Genomic DNA, 20378 nt, shown 5'->3' on the forward strand with positions numbered 1-20378 from the left:
TTTGTCTATTAACTAGTCTTTTCCTCCAGCTCTGTGTTATAGTAAAAATTGATATAATATTACAACGAAAAATTTAGATAGTTCATGAACAGGACACCAGAACACACAATCCATTAGATAAATAACAATACAGAGTATCATGATTTGTTCAGGATTATTTAATACACGGAGTTCACAAACTTTCAGAAACATTTTCTTTGCACCACAGAAAAGCATAACATCAGAATACAGGATGATTAAAGGATCACAAACCACCAACTCTGGTTCTAATGAGTTTCCAACAAGCTAAGAAGTCAGATGTGTCAAATGAATATATCATAGCAGACTAATAAGAAAACTAGTTTAGTATTCTTTCTACAACTGTGACAAACAGGAAGATGGTACACAGAAAGGTTCCAAGCACTCCACCCTTGAAGGTGCAATACCATACTAATTATTTGGCACGGCCATACCTTAGTAGGGCATGCAGGATGGACCCTAGCTCTGAAACACCCTCTCCACTCTTTCAGCTCCTCCTCAGTTCATGCTGAGGCAGCAGTGACAATGCTAGTGATGATGGCATTAATGAAGCTTTGTGTCAAGAGTGAGTACCATCTCAGGTACATTCAGAAATATGCCTTCAGCTTCACGCTCTCCACCCACAGGGAGATGGGCAATATTGCACTTAGAGCTGCAGGTGCCTCAAAAGACACAGGAACACCTTCTACTGCTGGGGAAGCAAGCACTGCCTGAGCAGCCACACACTCTCTCCCCAAGGAAAAGGCAGTAGTCTAGATAAAATCATCCTGGCAGGCAGAGCTGGCCCACAGATGGAACTTGATGTCATGCGTTATTATAAATAATACTTTACTGAAATTACAGTGTTTCCAAACCCATCATTAAGATGGATGACAGGCGTATGTCTTTGCTGTGGCAAATGCTTATTCCAGATTCTCTGTATGGCCAAAAGTTCTAAACATGATCCTGCTGGATTAAAACATTTTACATTTTTTATCCCAATTCCCATAAATGTTTAGGACAAATTAATCAAGCGGGGCATCAGCTACAACCAGCAATGAGTCCATTAGGTCTGATAGTGATCTCCTATTGACCTCTATTTCTTTAGAAGGCATGGTACTATTCATGTAAAAGTTAAAAGCAGACTTTAAAAGTTAACATACAAACCTAAATATACAATCCTAAATTAAAGACTGTTAGCATTTCTCAACAAATCTCATTTGCAAGGAGGCAGGGTGGTGTTAGAATGTATTTTAGTGAAATTTTCTAGCTGTTGGTTTTACAGATGATTGCAAATCTCAACCAAATCCAAGAAATCCTGAAACAAAATTGCAGAAGAGTGCAAGTTCTTTAAACTCACCTCTTCATGACTCAACTGACAGCTGCTCTGAGGGAATTCCACCCAGCCCAACAGCTTTGTTTTGGTGGAAGAGCAACGCATCCCCATGGCGAGCTCTGAAACGAGGCATACATTGACCATAGCGCCTAGTGCTAGGAGCCAGTGATTACTACCAGCTTATGACCCAAGACAACAGTCCTAAAACAGACACTGAGGTTCATCGCCAAGCAGTCAGACCATCCTTAGTTTTGGAACTTCTTACTATGTGGCATTTGGCACTAAATGCTCTTTTACTGATTACTTTTTTTACTGATTACTTGAACTAATGTGGGTTTGGGGGGGGGGGGGGGGAGGGGGGTGTTTTGTTTTGTTTTTTCAAAAACAAGTGTTACTGGATAGCCTACGGGTAAAAGCATTATCCTAACTTCCACAAATACGACCAAAGCTAAATTTTACTCCTTGACTCTGAAGTGTTTTAGGTAAGCGCCTATATACACACAGATAAAGCTGGTAATAAATCCACCGTCTGAAGTCAAAGCTAAGCAAACTCAGACTAGAAATAATGAACAAGTTCTGGTAAAGAGGGTTATTATCTGCTGCAACAGTTCCTTGAAGACTGTTATGTCTGGATTTAAAGATCCTCAGCTAAGACTGCTTTTCTAAAAAACATACTTTAATTTGAACACAGATGAATTTAATGCAGACAATGATCTGTGGTCCCTGTGAAATGGCCAGCTAAAGAATCATAACAATCTCACATCTTCTAATCTATTTATAAGCATTTAAAATTTCACAGAGGAAGAATATTAAGGATGGATACTTTATTGCTTTGAAGAATATGGTGATGTAAGCATCCAGCAAACAGCATTTTAAAAACTGAGACCTATAACCTACTATTTGACAAATACTTGGCTGTATGTTTTCTCTGTAGGAAATAAAAAAAAAGTCAAAAGATGTTGGAAATATTTCTCCACAGCAGTGTTAAGAAGATTTTTCAATAGCTCAGGGAAACTTTCTTTTCCTTTGATGCTTAAAATGGATAACTCCCTGCAGTCTTCCTCTCTTTTGATTCATTCCTGCATTGTGGTGACTCAATCCCAATGAAATGAGAGGATATATGAAAAATAAATGTATCAAAGCAATTAAGCCTACAAGCCATAGCAAGGTTGACTTAAACTAATGAAAGCCATGAAAATCTTTAAAGAAAAATGTTAGCAATGAGTTCTTGTTTGTATTCTTTAGACCAAGCATTTTTAGCACTTCAGCCCCATTTCTCAAGTCTCTAGATGGCTAACGTTTGTTTTCCTATACTTATTTTTACCAGCTTCAGCACTATCATTTACCTGATTCTCTAGTTTCAGCTGTCGTAGCTTCATGCTTTCATCCTCAAAGATGCTGGAAAAGAGAAAGAAACAAATTAATTATTGCTAGCAAATAATTTGCATTATAAGAGCACAGGATATTCACAGACTACGGCTTCACCGTCAAGACTTTAAAACAACTGTTAAGATGTAACTTCTATCCCGTGAGAAGACCAAGTTACAAGGCATTAAAAACCAAAACATACTTCATATTCTGGCATAAATAGGACCAAATGGTAATTTAATCACCTTAGTAAACTGTTCTGAAAACATTTTGTATGCAAAAAAGGCTTTGTTACCGATGGATGGATTATGAGCCACTATTGAAGTGGGCTATGAGACAATTCATATCTGAAGGCTTAGCACAGTTCAAACCAATTCAGTAAAGTCCCTGTTCCTTCCTAAAATACCCAATTCCAAATTAACTCAGAATTTTAAGTTTTATCTTAGAGTCAAACCTACACCATTTTCTCCTCCTGCCAGACTTCCCAGAACTACTGTTAATACCTGAGAGAATCTGTATTTACAATAGCTGATATTAATTCCTAGAGAAGAAAAAATAATTATTTCACTAAGTGTTTTATAGATAACTTTCATAAGAACTTTAGGTTTTCATTCTAAGTTGTGTTCCATATAGACTGCCCATTTTGTTTTGCACAATAATGAATTATTACATAAAGTGCAATTTAGAGCAGTTATACACAGCTTTGGCAAAGACCTCTCTGGAAGTGAGAAAGCATCAGGAAGAAGACACTTAATACAAGAAACAGACAAACATTACATATTTTATTGATGGCAGGCAGAAAAGCAGGGCTAACCAAAATTTCCATTTAAACAGGAAATTCTCTGTCTGGTCTAGGTATGCAGAAATGTCCAATGACATGAAGTCACAAGCTGGCAGACAGTGCTGAATATAACCCTAACAAGGAAAACCGGAGAGATGGAGAGAGGTGGGGGTGGGGTTTCTGCAAAACACATGCCGTGGAAATTCGATCACAGCATGTCGAGCTGACAAGAGGAGAAAGGGCTCAGAGTCGCCTTAACCCCTAGTAAATCCACATTTGACTCAACTTCCAGGCAAGCAGACGACAGATCAGAGGTCCTTACAGACCACCCTAGCCAACACAGGCCCTGTCCTGGAAGGCTGAAATGTGTAGGATAAAAGTTTTGTATACACATATCAAATATAACAGTTTATATACTCTAAAATTGATGCTTACTGCCCAACTAATAGTACTTTAAAACAAGTTACCACTGCCATTGTTTTTTTACTTTGCAGTTTTCTTATTTCTACAATTTTTTTGCAATGTATTTCAAATATCATCACATAACAGGTAGAGGACCTTGAAAACACCTTGCTTCTAAAAACTGATGTTACTCCTCACATAGACCAGAAATACATAGCACCTTGGACTCAAAGGCAATGGAGGGCCTGGAAAAATTAATGTTTTTCTTGAAGAGGAATGGAAAGCTATTGCATGTCCCCACAGCAACAGTTACAGTAATACAGTTGTCTCCACCTGAAAACATCCACAATTTAAGAAAGAAACATGCAGAGACATATCTACTGAATGCAGCAAGGTATACATTATCTGCCACATGAAACTTCAACATAACGTTAAAAAGTGACATGCTTTTTATTTAAAGCATAGGTGATAGAAAAGGCTATCTTTGGCAAAGTCTGAAAAATGCTTGAAAGCTCCCGTTAAAACATTCATGACCAAAAAAAAAAAAGGGGGGGGAATATTCATTTTCATATGCCTACTGACTTAAGAAATAGATGACATTTGTTAACTGCAGTCAAGAGTTTGTTCTAAAGCAATATATCTAGCTCTGGTCAATATTAGATTTACGGACACATTCTTATATCATTAAAAAGAACTACAAAGATGTCTTGTGTAGATACAAACTACTGTCTGTGGTTTTGTTGCTTTTCCTAATAGAAAATGCATCCCGAACAATTTGAATCTCTTCTTCAGAAAATAAAAAGAAATAAAAAACACTACCACATTTGGAAATAAGTTTCCAGGTTTTCCTTTTTACCTGGAAGATAGAAAAATGCTGAAATATTAGGACTTGCATACACACCTTGCGGAAACCCTCAATAAAAATTATTTACTTTGTATTTTTAAATTATTGCCTACCCACACTGGAATAAAGTTACGTAATGTCAAAAGATGGGCCTGAAGACTGTTGGAACAGGACCATAACGCAGACTACACAATGCCTCACCTCCAACCACTTAACTGAGACGCAAACATGGTTGAAATACATAAAGACTCTAAGAGATCACAGAGCTTGATAAAGCAAAAAGATAACAAGAGTGTTCTCTTTTACAGTTTACTACTAAACAGACCAAAATCATCTCATAGCAGGCCACAACATGAAAGCTGGATCAATCCTTCTCATTATAAAGTGCAAGGATTCATGCAAGGAGCAAAATAAAAAGAAACAATTAAAGCCACAAGCAATGTGGCACTGTAAACAGCGCTAAAAGAAAAAATTTATACTATTTTTATTTACTTCTCCTGCAACCTTCCACCCAGCACTTGGTCATCATTAAAGTGTAAGAATAACCAGACAAAAAAAGAGCTCCCCACACATACACACACTTCAAACTTTTTTCCACCCACCACAGCAGGGTTGGTGTTATTACAGACCTTACAGGAAAAGGCTGTGCCAGTCACTCCCACAGCTCACCACTAAGGAATGCAAGTAGTGTGCTAATACAGCTGCAGGCTTCAACCACGAATCCTCCTTCAGATGGAGTGACTACACAGACCAGTACACCTAAGTGCTCTTTGGACATGCCCATGCAAAACCACTATGCTCTTCGCTATGCTTTTCTATTTGAAGGGTTTACATGCAATAAGAGGAATTAAATATCCAGTAGGAACAGGAAAAATAAGCAGCATTTGCATAGCTACAACACCACAGTTCAAAACGGGGGGAAAAAAACCCAAAACCAACACGACCACCAAACCAGCCACCCATTTACCTTTGATAAATAAGAACTGAAAACATTCAAGTAGCCTGTCACCATCCTCCTCTTTCCAGCCGCTGCAGCAGAGCAGACCATACGAGACCCTGCCCACCGACTCCTCTGCTACATTTACCAGAACCCACCAGCTCTCCTACTAAAGCTGCATGATGGTTAACGGACTCACGCCACAGGGAAAGGAAAAATTACTCAGAATGTAACACAGAAGTAAAGACTAATGATTATCCAGGATACCAAATTAAAAAGAGAGTGGGAAAGCAACTATTTAACAAAAGCATTCAACTGAGAAGGTACAACAGCATGCCTGAATATGGGAGAAGACAGCAAAACGTAAAGGGGTTCACAGTTCCATTCCTCCTCACCAATTCCTTTCCAAAGTCAACACAAAAGCAAAATGTTTTAGTTTTAACTGATACCACCTCAAATTACTGCTGAAATCAAAATTAGCCTTGTTTGCATATCATAAGCAGAAATTAAAGTGTTGTAACAGGAATATGAACAACAAAGTTATTATATATGTGTTTATTTGGTCTTCTCTAGCCATTTTCAGAATATTAAACTAACCACAATGAAGACATAACTCACAAGTTATTTAACAGATGTTCATATATGCAATTAAAGCTTCATTTTTATGCAGTTTATTTTCATTTCTGTAAAAGGGCATACTACATCTATTGACACTTCTTTCAGAACGGATGTTATCATTTCTCAATAACACACTGCAATTTTGGAATTACAAACTACGTTGTAAAGCATACATATGGACAGGCAGAGTTAACACTCTTGTTTTCATTGCAACTTCTCTGTGTTCCTGAATATACTGTGCTTAAAAAATCCCAAATTGCTACATTCTAAGCACTTGGCAATAATTACCATTGAATCAGCCAAATACAAACTCACAGTACAATGCAAGTCCGAGAATAATGAAAAACCCTGATATTAAAGCAGGAGACCATAGAAAACAGGGCAAGAAAGAAATCCACCAGTCTGAAAACAGTCTTCCCATTCTGTCCAAGGTCCACAAAAGCGAAAGGACCCTGAAGAACTGAAGAGGGTTCTGCAGAAAGCTGAACAAGTTGACCAAGTACTGGAAAATATACCTCTTAACAAGATTTGAATGCATCCTGCAGTTTATTCAAGAGAAAATTAATCAATATGCTCCACTGTATTCCATGGATTTGAGGCCACAAATGACTATTGATGAGAGAGGAGAAGACAACGAAGTCCAGTCATACATAACTGAAGCTAAACAAATTCAGACTGCAAATAAAATTTTCATTTAACACTGTGACTAATTAATCACTGGCATACATCATGGAGCTATGGATTTTCAACAGAAAACAACAGGTTTTAATCAAGGTTGAATATTATTACGCTAAAAACTGCTGTTAGGGAGTAAGGCTATGGTCCACCTCAGATTTCAGGTGTGGTTATCGCAGATGGGAGAGCTAAGCATTCTGCTTTCAAGTTATATCAAGGGACCAATTAAGTCCCCTTTATATACTGACTGTTGAAGCTGTAAAGAGGCAAATAAAAGTTGCCTTTATTGTGGACTAGTTTTGCAAGGAATTGACTGGTTGCAGCTGTGAGTGAGAGGCAACAAGCAGAGGAAGCAAGAAAAGCCACAGCAAGAGCAGCCTGTGGAGACAAAATGTTCTACATGATCCAGAATTCACTGGAAAGACAGATTTGAAATATGTTAAACAAAGGAAAAAAAACACTTCATGATAGTTTTTCCCACATTCAACAAAATAGGTACATTTCTCATACGTCCACTACAGAAATACTCTACTCAGTTTTTCCTCCTGAACAAGCAATGGAGCAAGGCCTTGCAGATTTAAAAGTTCCCAGACAGCTAAAGCTATTCTGCAATTCAAGTAGTTACAGGTTTGATAAATAAAGAGTAAGGTTCTCTGGCCTCTTTTAAGCAGAAGGTCAGACTAGCTGACAGAAACAGATCCCGCCCCAACCTTAAAAGAAAATCTGATCCAAGAGAAGGAAAGATAGCTTGTTTTCACTGTTCTAAGCTTCTTTAGAGCATATATTAGCACTGTATATGCACTGAATTCTTGGTGAGGGAAATTCAGGAAGTATCACCTGTTTATGCACAGCTCTAGGGAAGGTACTAAAAATTCAGATACTCCTTAACTTGGCAGAGATTCAGGGAAAGTCCAGCAGAAACATTTAGCTTACTTTAAAGTGGACTAGATTTTGAGTTTACTGTGCCTTATCACAAACAAGCTTGATATTTTATAACAGTCTGACACATAAATCCTTAACAAGCACAATCTTTCAATATTGATGGGAATATGAACCTACACATTAACAATCAAGATCCTTAAATTTTTAGCTGTTTCCATTGCTCTACTTCCTTTAAAGGAACTCCAAGGCACAATAAACTAACACCATTTTCATCCACAAATGTCCCAGAATTCCCAACATCTTATGTTCCATTTCTCACTCCACAGAGGGCTGCTTCCATCAGGAGTCCAACAAAGCTCACATAACTCCTTTTTTCTTTGCAGGACAGTTTGTTAATGTGGTAGCAGCAGTTATGCCTCTGAGCAATACTCCCAGAGCTCAAGAATCAGGGAATGAGAAGAATGTGGCTTCTGGCACATATTTTTGTCCACTAGATTTTATTTTTAGATGTAGAAGCGCAAGTAAAAGCAACTTCAGTATGAAATGTGGAGTCACCTAGTATGAAAGGGTTTTCACTCTTAACTCTCCAAAGAACTTTCCTAGGAATTGTTGTCCTCATCTGAACTACAGCTATGAAGGAAAACAGAAACTGTAGAAAAGAGATAATTTAAAGAAGGATTCTTATCTTTTTTAAAAGATATATTCCAAACAAAAATTGCAATACTTGCTCTGGAAACTGGTTGAAGAATAAAATTTATCTTTAATGTACCTTCCAATCCACAAAAGGGAGGAGTCCCATCTGCTTTCCTTGCAACTGACACAATTGTAATTGTTCATTTCTGGGAAAATGCATAACATAGCATCCACAGGAGTGAGGATTATCAAATTTTTTTGCCTTCCCCAAGGCAGAAGAGTGGGGCGTTTTGGCAAACACAGGATATTCTTTCCTTCGTAATTAAATTAACTGCCAGTAAGTCTTCCAAGGTAAACTGGATCTGCTGCAAATCAGCCATAAAACGCCACACCCACTTCTAAGTGACACAGCTCAGTCTGCATCAACATTTCAGTTATAAGTTATTTTCAAGCAGTTGATTATTTCAACAAGGGCAAGCTTTAGCCTCTGTCTGGCTTTTTTACAAAAAAGAATCCTTTCTCCAGTGAAATCAGTTTTACCTTTGATTTCTCCCCACCCTCCAAGAAACATGCACAGATTTCTAATGCCAAGAGCATACTGTTTTGAGACAGGTTTCACAAAACTTCTTCGGCAAGTTTTTCACCTACTTAACATATTATGGGAACAATGACATGGCAATAGTGAACACTTAATTTTGGAAGCAATTCTGAATGAGTGAATATATTACCATGAATAAAGACTGTCTTGGATATGCTTTAATACACAAATTATGTTCCACATGATAAAGATTGAATAAGACTTACCTCAGAATATTTGAAAAGTATAAAATGAACTAATAAGAACAATAAAGTCAACTGTGAGAGCAGGGTGGGGTGGGGGAAGCAGAAAGACAAGCATCTAGGCCTGTATGTCCTACTCCACTTTAAAATACACCTGAATCCTTTAGGCATTGCATGTTCCTGTCAATAACTTGCAGCAATTATCTGAACGATTTACAACTTACTAAAGAAGATCCTAGAGAAACACAAAGGCAAATTAGTCCTTTAAAACTTTGGCTTCTACCTACCTCTGAATTTAAAAAATGGCACTTCACTGTGGAATTATCAGGTACTTTAAAGTCACACAGACTAGAAGCATGCCAAAAGCACCCAAACCAAAACACCCCCCTCCCTACCCCAAACTGAAAAAGCTAACGCTCTGAAGAATATATATATGGATATGTTTTGCCTTTATTATGGCAAAACAACTGCCCCAACAACTCAGAGCTATAGGAAAACTGTGCTGAAGAAAGGAATTAAAGAGAAAACAATCCAAGATACACAAGTGCTACAGAAAAATCTTTTGTTGTAAAACATGAACAGGCTAATAATTATTTTTGTTGGCTAAAACTAAGAAAGTGGTGAATTTAATCCAAACCTATCCTTGCAGCACCATGTTCTCCATACTTGCATAATGCAATAATGCCATTAAATGCACAATGCCCTAATAGTAAGTGAAGTGTACCTGAAAGTAACAGGCTGTTTGGGTTAAAACAGCTCAGTAAGAACACAGTACATTTGGCCTAAAGGAGTTCCTTTGAAAACGCATGCATTTTGAGGTGACTGCTCACATGCCAAATGTAACCAGGTAAATCATGATGCAGTCTAGTCCTGACTGACTGCAGCAAAGTTAATGCAGAAAAGAGTATTTATCAGTATAGGAGACACAAAATTCTTTTGTTTACAGTACTTGTTCCAGCGATTTTGTAAGGTAAAATGAAACAGTGTAGGCAAGGTGAAACGACCACTCAGAAGAATCACCCCTATCTTCAGTTTCAAAATGGTATCCATGGAAGCACAAAACTCTAGTATAAAATTATCATCTCAAGTGCAACAGGATACACTCTGCATTATTACATACCTACACGAACACATCTTGAAATAGGAAGAACTAATGTGGCAGGAGATTGTGAGACGAACTAAACAGGAACCTGCTAGTAAAGTAACAGAACATTGTGAAATGAAGATTCTGTGGGAGAAAAGTTGAATTATGGTGAAACAAAGAATAAAGCATATGCTGTCTCATGAGATTCCTTTTTCAGAAATGGATTGATACTGTCTTGGTGGACAACAAGTTGACCATGAGCCAGCAATGCACCCTCAAGGCAAAGGTGGCTAACAGCATCCTGGGCTGCATTAGGAAAAGCACTGCCAGCAGGTCAAGGGAGGTGACCCTACCTCTCTGCTCAGCACTGGTGAAGCCACACATGAATTGCTGTGTCCGGTTCTGGGCTCCTCGGCACAAGAAAGATATGGACATACCGGAGCAAGTCCATCAAAGGGCCACAAAGATGATTAAGGGGCTAGAGTACCTTTCACAGAGGTAAGGCTGAGAGAACTGGGATGGTTCAGCCTGGAGAAGCAAAGGCTCAGAGGGGATCTTATCCATGCATATGGATGGGAGGGTGTAAAGGAGATAAAGCCAGTAGTGCCTACTGACAGGGCAAGAGGCAATGGACACAACCCAAACCACATGAAATTCTATGCAAATGCAAGAAAAAACTTTTACTTAGAGAGTGGTCAAACACTGGAACAGGTTGCCCAGGAAGGTTGTAGAGTCTCCGTCTTTGGAGATACTCAAAACCTGATTGGACATTGTCCTGTGCAGCCTGCTCCAGCTGATCCTGCTTGAGCAGTGGCGTTGGACCAAATGATCTCAAGAAGCCTCTTTCAACCTCCATCATTCTGTGATTCTGTCTGTTTGGGTTCTGGAGATCACAAGATAAATGGAGATAGTTTAGAGCTCGAGTCCGAGAGAACAAACTGGATGACAATAAAGAATATAGGCTGTTACAAGAAAATGCAACAGGAACACAAGCATCATGAAAAGGTTAAATTCTGAGCTCAGAACTATTTTGACTACTGTACTGCTTAGTGTTTCATATGTCATTCAAAAACTAACTCACCAGATACCAAAGATTAGCTCCTCCTACTTGGAACAAGGGAACAGAGCAATGAAAATAAAGCAACACTCTCTAGACAGAAGCTAGTAGAACTTCTATCTGGACTATAAAGAAGAATGCAAACAAAAGCCTGTGTCATTCTCTACTATACTATACTGGGAGAACAAAAAGTAGAATCTGGTTTTCATTAGCCAGAAAAGTCTCAAGGAATTAATCATAGCGTGCCTAAAGTGAAAGGAGTATTCTTTTCCTGGAAGGAAGGCCAAGAGAAGCCAGAAATCCACGCAGGCCATGAACCATTAAAGCCATCACGGATGCTGGGAGGGTGGTGGCACAGAGGAAGACAACCATAAGAATAAGAACATGCACATAAGTTCATCTTTAAGTCTGTAGCCAAACAGGGCATTTTAAACTGGGGGTTTATTACAGTATCTGTAAGAAAAGGGAAACAAGGAGTCTCCTGCCAGGCACATTCCTTCGAGAGTTCACAGCTGGTGACTCCTTGAGTAAGGACTTTTCAGCTCTTACCCACCAATACAACTGCAAAATGCTGTGCTTCCAAAATCATGTTTATTCAAGTAAATTGAAAGAAACTGAGGTTTCTGCTAAGGAAAAGAAAGAGATATTTATTCCATAAGCAGATCACCAGCTTTCTATTTGATGTCCTCTCAACTACACACTCCAAAATCCCAGGGTAATTTCATTTATAGAAATTGCTCTACCAAGGAAAGAGCAAAGCAAGATCCATGGGGCCTTAGAATTCTGACTCCTATGATCTTCTGTTCATGAATTATTAAACCTTGCCTGTCACTTTTGTTGAGGTCATACCCCATATTACAACATGAAACCAGTGAAATGTAAAGCTGTTGCTAGGAGAGAATAGCAACCAAGTCAGCAGTTAAATAGCACACAGTATGCTTAAACCAGACTAGGTAACAAAACTCAAAGTTCCCCGAAAACAACTGTATCACACTTCATGCCACAAATTGCACTTGTTTTATAGCCTTTCAAACTCAAAATGGGGGAAGGAAAGTAAATGAAATTTTCTGAACTGACACTGTAGAACTGATAGTGGACTTTTAGTCTCAGTCCAGTTTTTTTTTATTTTTAAAAAGATTGAAAGGGGAAGCCATTAAACAGATAGAAACAGCAAAATCTAATTACCATCCCAAACTAGGTGACTCGGCAAGATACTGCTGCTAGATTTAGATTCTTGTTCTTTTTTGCCTCAGATTTCACATAAGAATGCTAAATGGGAAAGGAGTGCAGAAGTGACCACAGACTTCTAAAACAATAACACGGGCAGTTAGAGTTCTAACACCCCACAGAATATATGTTTTAAACAACATTAGGAAGAAGGGTAAGTGTTCTTGCAGTAGTCCAAGACAACAGTTCTAGGCATATCAGCAAATCCACTTCAAAGAGAATTCATCCCATCACCCAATTACAACACAATCAAGTTTTATTTTGGATATCACCCAACTGTGCCTCAGTGACAAAACAAGAGTCTGGAGCTATCCCAGTGCAAGTCTGGTTGCAGAAAGTTTTCACACATACAAAGTCATAATTATGTTGAAATCAGGGCACTTGTCCCTCCTACAGATGCCATACCAACAGTGGTTAAGAAAAAAAAAAAGGCAGGAGAAGAGAAAAATAATGGCTGTGGTTGACCCATGAAGATGGGTTATCAGTAACCTAAATTCTAAATTGTAAGAGATGGGAGAAGAAAGTATTAGAAACTGAAGAGACAATTCAAACAAGGTTCAACTTTAAGACAATCTTTCATTGTTCTAACAATTGCAGTTACCAAGTGCCTTTCAAGTTGTAACTGAAAATTTTAGTGACAGATGTAACAGTGTTGCTACTTTTTCTCTCTTGCTACTGCTGTCTACACTACAGAAGTGAGGCAATTCCTTTTTCATTCACACCAAGCACAGCAGCACCAAAGTGCAGGCGCAAAAGGTTTTCTTTTCTTTCTAAACCATACTCCTAGGAGTACATCTCAGCCACATTTATAAAATATTTACAGATTTATCTCATTTTGGACAGATTTCTTGGTTATAATGTTCAGACTTGAAAGGGTTGAAGCAAACAAGATATTAAGCCAGTTCTCTTATCTAAGGATAAGATTTGCAGAATTATAAATCCTGGAATTTACAAAACAGTGCTTGTTAATTTCAAGAAGCTCACCCGTGGCCAAATAAAAATACCCAAGGACTAACAGAGATGCTGATAGGCTTTTAAAAGGGAAATTTAAACTTCTCTGTCTTCTCTGAATTACAAGTATAGCTAAAATCATTAGCAAAGTATTTTGTCTTTTTTTCCCAAAATTATAATTTAGGTGCAATCTATACAAAACAGTCAAGCCCAGCAGCCACCAAGATTCCCAACAACCTCAACTACACTAAGGTTTTTCAAATATTGAAAGGGCTTTTGGCTGGACAACAATATGTGAAATGACTTTTGACTTGTTCAGTCCATGGGCTCATAATCTTTCGAAAATTGAGCTTATTGGCAATAGACCCTCTTTCTTCATTAATTTTTGAAGACACTGAGGAAGTATCCTAGAGTTCCTAGGTTCACAGACTGAAAACCACTAACTCATGCATGTCTAGTCACCCAAGCATCCAAATTACGGGAGGAACCGCTGCAGCTGACACTTAGTTTTGTAGTTTCTGTAGACTCAGTCAAGATTTTTGCACCTTGAAATGATGTTCTTTATACATGACATCCGCAAGTCAGAAGCTGAAACACGTTTGGAAGGCAGCATGTGGGAAGCTTTAAGTATTCCTGTATACTGTGTGATTAGTATGCAAAAAGCTGAAGTTCATCAGTCTCCCAGATTCTAAAATACATACTACTGTTAAAGAACCAAATTCCCTCCTCAATATTTTAGAAGCTTACAATGACTTAGAATTATGTTTATCTGAATGCTTCTACTGTATTCAACATTATTAATTTCATGTTACGTCTCAAAATGGACTTTCCCAAATGAAGAGAGAAGGTATAGCACTTATCAAAACTATGAAACAGCACTATGAACCTTACCATTTTCTAAAGCATTAAGACAGTTGCACCATACCTACTGGAAAGTCAATCAAACTTTAAAATGAACTTGAGTAATTTCAGTTGCAGCCACCTCAAATGGAAGATAGGTCAACACAACGCCATAGTTTCAAGGGACAGCCTGTTCAGAGATGGCCTAAAGCCAAGTTCTCAGCTGTCTATCCATCACCAAGTATCCCACAGCACATATACAAAACTGTATGCATTTATTTCTTACTTGTTCCCTTCACTTCTGTCCACCAGAAATAAAATACTTTTTATATCTTAATGTGTATTTTACATATTGCTCAATAGTAAAGGTATTCCACCTCAGGAGGAAAAAAAAAAAGCTGCCAACCGGTTCCCAGGTACAGCTTTTTTAAACTTTACAGGTAGTACCTCCATTGCTACGAACTGCCAGTTATTATGTATCACATTTACTTGTTCTATACAAACCATTGTTTGGAAAACTGCCAATTATTTTAACAAACAAGAGTTCTAATAACTACATTAGTGATTTATGGACAATTTTACTATTCTCTTCTTAGAAAAAGAAGATCCATCTTAAGAATACAATCTTTTACCTTCCTGCAACTTATTATAGTGCTGCTGAACATTCTAAGTTCAGAGTCAGACCCCTAAAAATAATAGGCCTGAAGGATCTATTTAAAAATTATGTACTTTCATTTAGGTTCATGTATTTTAGTTTTCTTCCTTTAACCATAGAGACTAAAAAAGTTAAGGAAATAGATTGTTTGTTTAATAAACTGGGGGTGGGAGGGAAACAGCTATCACATGAACTGACATTACCGCTAGGCTGTTTCTGTGAGACTCCCAGAGAAGTATGCAAAACAAGTTTCTTAGCAGAAAGAAATTATACTAGTACAACTGTTATCAGAAAAGTAGCATCATTTCCCGTAGCTTCAACTCTGTCAAATTTAAGTGTCTAATATCTATGCAAGGAAATTTATGCATGTCTGGTCATCGTTTTTTCAAAAACTGTTTCCAGAATTGGTATACAAACCTCAGCCTTTAGAATTTGCATAAAGAAGCCATCTTCTAATGTTTCACAGCATATTTGGTGGACCCAAGCAGTCACGGGACCCCTCCTAAGCCTATTGCCTCTTTTCACCCTCAACTAAAATTACCAAGCGTATGTCATAAATAAATACTGTTTCTCCTTTGCACTGTGTTCATTATAGCTCAACTACTAGAAGTTCAGGTTTCTCTCTTTACTTGCTTTTCCTTTCCCCATCCACCCATCAGAGGCACAAAAGAAATTTTTCCCTGTGTTTTTACAATCACACTAATTCTGTCAAAACCCATTTCCCCTGCCTGCCCGTATCCTCACGTTTAGTTTCCAACAATTCCGGTTTTGAGCTATTCAAGTGCCACAGGCACAACCTCTTTCCAAGATCTCTTCTCCGAAGTCCGCAGTCATTTTTCCCATTACATCAGTGATGTTACCTCAGTTATTCTCCCCTGCTTCTCGCAACGGCGCACCGAGCACGCTGCCATATACCCCAAGAGCTTCACTAGGAACAGAAGAGCAGAATAACACCGCAAAATCAACCCGAGCGGGCCGAGACCCCGCCAAACCAGTTTAACCCAGGCGCATCGAGACGATGCACACCGGGGAACGAGGGAGCCTGAAGCGCGCAGAGCGCGGCAGGGCGTTCCGCGGCTGTTAGGAGGGCAGCGTTGCCTCAGCACCCGGCCGAGCGGAGCGGCGGGTGCCCGTACGGGCACGCCGTTAGCCGTTACCGGCTGCGGCGACGGCGGACAGGCGCCACCGGCTCTGCCCGGCCCGGCCCCGGCGGGGCCGCCTCCCCGAAACCGCGCCCGCCCGCCCGTCGGGAGCGGGAAAACGCCGCCCCGGGCCGCCCTCGCCGAGGCGCGGGGCCGGGCCCGAGGCAGCCCCGCAGCGCCCGGGCCGTGCGGTGGCGCGGTCCCGCCGTCCCTCACCTGCCGCCGCCGGCGGGGCCGCCTCGGCCCCTGGCGCTCTCCATCCCGGCCCCGCCGTTGCTACGGGGCCCCGGCCTCCCCGCTACCCTTAGCGACGGAACTCGGCACTGAGGCGCGGCGCCATTGGCCGAAGGCGCAGCACGCCGCCCGCCCATTGGCCACCGCGCCCCTCGGCGGGGAGGGGCGAGCCCCGCACATGCGCAGAGCCAGGCCCGCCGAGCCCAGGCCCGCCCCCTCCCTTCCCTCCGCCGCCCCGGGGCTGGAGGAACGGCCGCCGGCAGGAGGCTCGCCGGTGCGAGAGCTCTCTGCAGAGCCACCCCGCTCTCCCCCAGGACGCCCGGCCCGACGTACCCCCAGCCCCAAGAGAACACCCCCCCCGCGCCGTGGCGGCGTTTCCCAGGAGGACCAGCCAGGCGCAGCGCTGTGGCGGAAATCACCTCCCCTCTTCGTCCTCGGAGGCGACGTCGTCTACTCGGACGTGTCTCTGCACCTGCGGGAGTTAGGGCTGCCGCCCAGGCAGACGTCGGCCTGTCTCCCGGGGAGCTCGGGGCTCGCCTTCACCAGGATGTCGGCAGCGCTCAGCTTCCCCCTCTCCCGCAGGTATTGCATTAGGCGAGGCCGCCGCCTCCAGGTAACCCTTACTCCGTACTCGTGCTCGGGAGTGTCCGTGACCAGCACGGCTCCCGACTCCCCGCTCCCGCAGGGATCAATTCCGAATGCCAGATCTTTTTCTGGATGCCAGGCACGGCGGCTACTTGGCGGCAGAGCGCTGCTGCGTCTCTGGTTCCTCACAGAAGGCACCGGTGGAGTCTCCACATCTGGTGGACTCGAGACTGCTGGCTCCACAGGCAACAAAGGTGTTTCTCTACAGTTCTCCAGACTGTTCGCCTGGATGTTGGCCTTTGCTGCTGTCCCTTTCTTGGGCTGGCTGCGAGTGTGCTGTGTGTTCTTCCTCACACGATTCGGACAATCCGAGGGGTGCACTGCATATCCTTCTGGAGTCTCAAAAGTTAAAGGAGGAAATTTGCAGGCTATAGCTCTTCGGCAAGCTCCCCCTGCGTGAAGCAAACCGTGGCTGGCATCCTGATTCTGGGGTTTGTGAGGACCACGATGCTTCTTCTGGCACGCTGTCAACGCCACTGACTTAGTTGTTTCAAATTGTGGGCACACCTGAAAGGAAAGACATAATAGTAAGAAAAAAACAACAATTTTCTCCAGACGAAGGACTGCCAACCTGATTCTTCTCCCCCACCTATCCCATCTTTTCAGTGTGTTCATTAAGCAGGTAATCTGGTCCGCAGCAAAGCAGATCAGTCACTAACCAGGGTACTAAGCAGGACATACCTCTGAACTTCAATGTCATCTTCTGCCACTCTTCTCTGAAAATTTACTGGGGTGCACACAGTGAGCTATTCTCTGGCAACTTAAAAAGAACTCAAGATGTGGGTTTTAAAGAAAAGCCTAACTGGTGTCTACTCCTGTAACTCCTGCAGGTTCAAAACAGTTCAGACCTAGATCCTGTTTCTTTCTGTGTCTCAGCGTAACTCTGAATAGATTCAATGCACTACATCCTCAGTCTCCCTGAACGGGTAGAGATTGAACTGAGAGCAATATAAAATGATTAAAAGGATGCCCACTTAGCTCCATCACCTTAGATTACGTTAATATGGCTTTCACAATATTCCCCCAAAACATCTTTACTCCAAAACATAGTTAATCTCTGTATTCTGGAATAACAGATCACCCAAAAGCCACTTCTAAAATCAGCTTTCTATAGAAGATAGTCAAAGCTCAACAATCTATATTTCATTGAAAGATTCTGGAAACCTGGAAGTCCTTCTATTACAGTATTATCTCAGTTGCCACTGAACCAAGTTGACAAAAACTCTGCAGAGGGTGCTTCAAGAAGTTACAAACTTACCAGGATTTTCAAATGGTTTCTAACAGTTTCAGTGCTGATCACTTCAAACAAATTTTAGAATCATTGTAGGTTTGGAATCAAAGGGCTAAGTACCAGTGTGGATATTCCCACCTCTTGCAAACAAAAAGAATGCTTGTTCACAGCAGTTATTTTACTTAGTGTTTCAGAAGCCATAGAGCTAACTGCCTCAATCATATTAAAAAAAAAAATTAGAGAGGAAAAATTTGAACATGTTCTACTTCAAGGTTAAGGCATCACAAAAATAACTCCATGTCACCAAGAACAAAGAAATGTTTTATGCAGGTTTGAAACCATGCTTCCTGAGCCTGCCTTGTGAAAAGCAGAGTGTTGAGCAGCAATAATGCTTAAACAGAGCTCCCCTAGGTGATGACTGTTGTTGTATAGGAACAGTCTGTCTTTGCAGCACTTGTTTGCTTAAAAAAAAAATAATCTTTACATTACATGATATAAAGAGTATCTTAAGACACTGCAAACAGTCCCTGGAATATTTTTTTTTTCCAGACCAGAAAAGGAGACCATCAGAAGAGCGATATAGAGAGAAACTATTCAAAACACACAGAATGGAAAAGAGGGCAGGTTAGAACAAATAGTCCTGAAGTGAAAGCCTATGTTCTCTAAATTTAGCAGCATCAAATTTAGAGCAAAACACCTAGTACTTTTAACATGTAACGTTTAGAATTCAGCAGTTATTTCAAGCAGCAAGCTGATAAAGTTCCCCCTAATGTTTATTATGTGCAGGATTTTCAGTTGCCATAGAAAACAGCGTTTTCCTGATAGGAATTAGTTTTTCAGAAGACAAATAGTCATATCAATCAGTCCACACTGCACACAGTTTTATGCCTTCAAATAACCAAGACCTCAGTGGCTGCAGTTATGATGTGAGGCAACTCGAGAGCACTTACTTATGGTTTAAGCAGCTACAATGAATTCAGGTCTGTGCTACTACATTTTAGTATCCAGAACAGATAGCTTTCTGTTGAGACCTACAGGAGAAAGGATAATCTGTACCAACCCAGGCAGCAGAGGTGGTGTGGTCTACAGGTTTCGTAGGAACACGTCTTGGATTCTCGGCCGAAGGTAGCAGAGTTTCATAGCAATGGACGGGTCCCTCTCGCGGCCTCTCAAGGAATACCAGCTCTCCCTTCCTGGCCTTGTGGGTAGGTTTCTTCTTCGGAGGCATCAAAAGGTAGGGTAAAACCACTTAGAAACCTCATGATGCTTCCTAGAGCCAACTGGTGAAAAAGGAAGGCACCCCCAGGAGATGCCCAAGTGCTCTCAAATCTGTAGAAGGCAAATAAATGAACTTGAAGACAAACTTGTTTGGAAACCTCAGATCTAGTTTTTAACAAAAGTGAAACATTTATGCAACAGTATGGCCTACACATCTCCATGCAGACTTTTTCCCACCAGTAGTTTTTGAACCTTCTGTCAAATTTCAGGCAGATTTAGAAATGTGCAACAGAATAAATAAATGCTCCAAAACTTTATAGAAGCCGATAGCCAAATATATCGGGGAGACAGAGATGCAAACAAACCAAGTGTCCCAGCTGCAAAAGGAGTTCTGAACTGGCCTTTGGGCAAGACACAACATCACTGGAAAAATTAGTTTCTTATGAAAATACATATTTTAAATATACAAGACAGGCAAACTCACATAGGCATTTTTCTTCATAGAAATATTTTAGAAGTAATTTGAAAGACATCCTTCTATGATAAGGCCTGACTAAAATACTGAAATACAGAACCAACTCTATTTAGAACAGGCTTGGTTACTGAAATTGTAAGGAAATTCAAGGTGCTGGGAGAGAAGAAAAAAAAATTGGAATGGAAGGAGCTGACCTACTGAACCAGCTGTGTCAAGTCAGCTGTCAAAAAAAAAATCAAAGAAATAATATTTTCACATTAGCTCAATACCTAGCCTAGTCACAGACAAAGAATGGTTTAGGGATTGAAAGTCAGAAAAAGTTGGCTTCTTTTTTCAATTTAATCCCTAAAACTGGTTTGTAATGCC

The 20378-nt window shown here is 40.6% G+C and overlaps 1 protein-coding gene across 4 annotated transcripts in view; it reads right to left on the reverse strand.

The window, feature by feature from the left end:
• Window positions 1-17052, reverse strand: part of TULP3 (TUB like protein 3) — a 33806-nt gene extending 16754 nt beyond the window's left edge. Inside the window, exons 1-2 of one of the 4 annotated variants that reach the window (XM_075051551.1) lie at window positions 16863-17052; window positions 2680-2731 (exon numbers count right to left, since the gene is read on the reverse strand). In XM_075051551.1, the coding sequence (XP_074907652.1) occupies window positions 2680-2712 (33 nt within the window). In that variant the 5' untranslated portion in view covers window positions 2713-2731; window positions 16863-17052. Of the gene's footprint in view, window positions 1-1357; window positions 1451-2679; window positions 2732-15927; window positions 16195-16425; window positions 16557-16862 lie in introns of those variants that run through there. The other 3 variants (XM_075051548.1, XM_075051552.1, XM_075051550.1) reach the window with 3 other exon arrangements.
• Window positions 17053-20378: the final 3326 nt, after the last annotated feature.

The sequence above is a fragment of the Buteo buteo genome, chromosome 19, assembly GCF_964188355.1.
Source record: "Buteo buteo chromosome 19, bButBut1.hap1.1, whole genome shotgun sequence".
Lineage (NCBI taxonomy): Eukaryota > Metazoa > Chordata > Aves > Accipitriformes > Accipitridae > Buteo > Buteo buteo.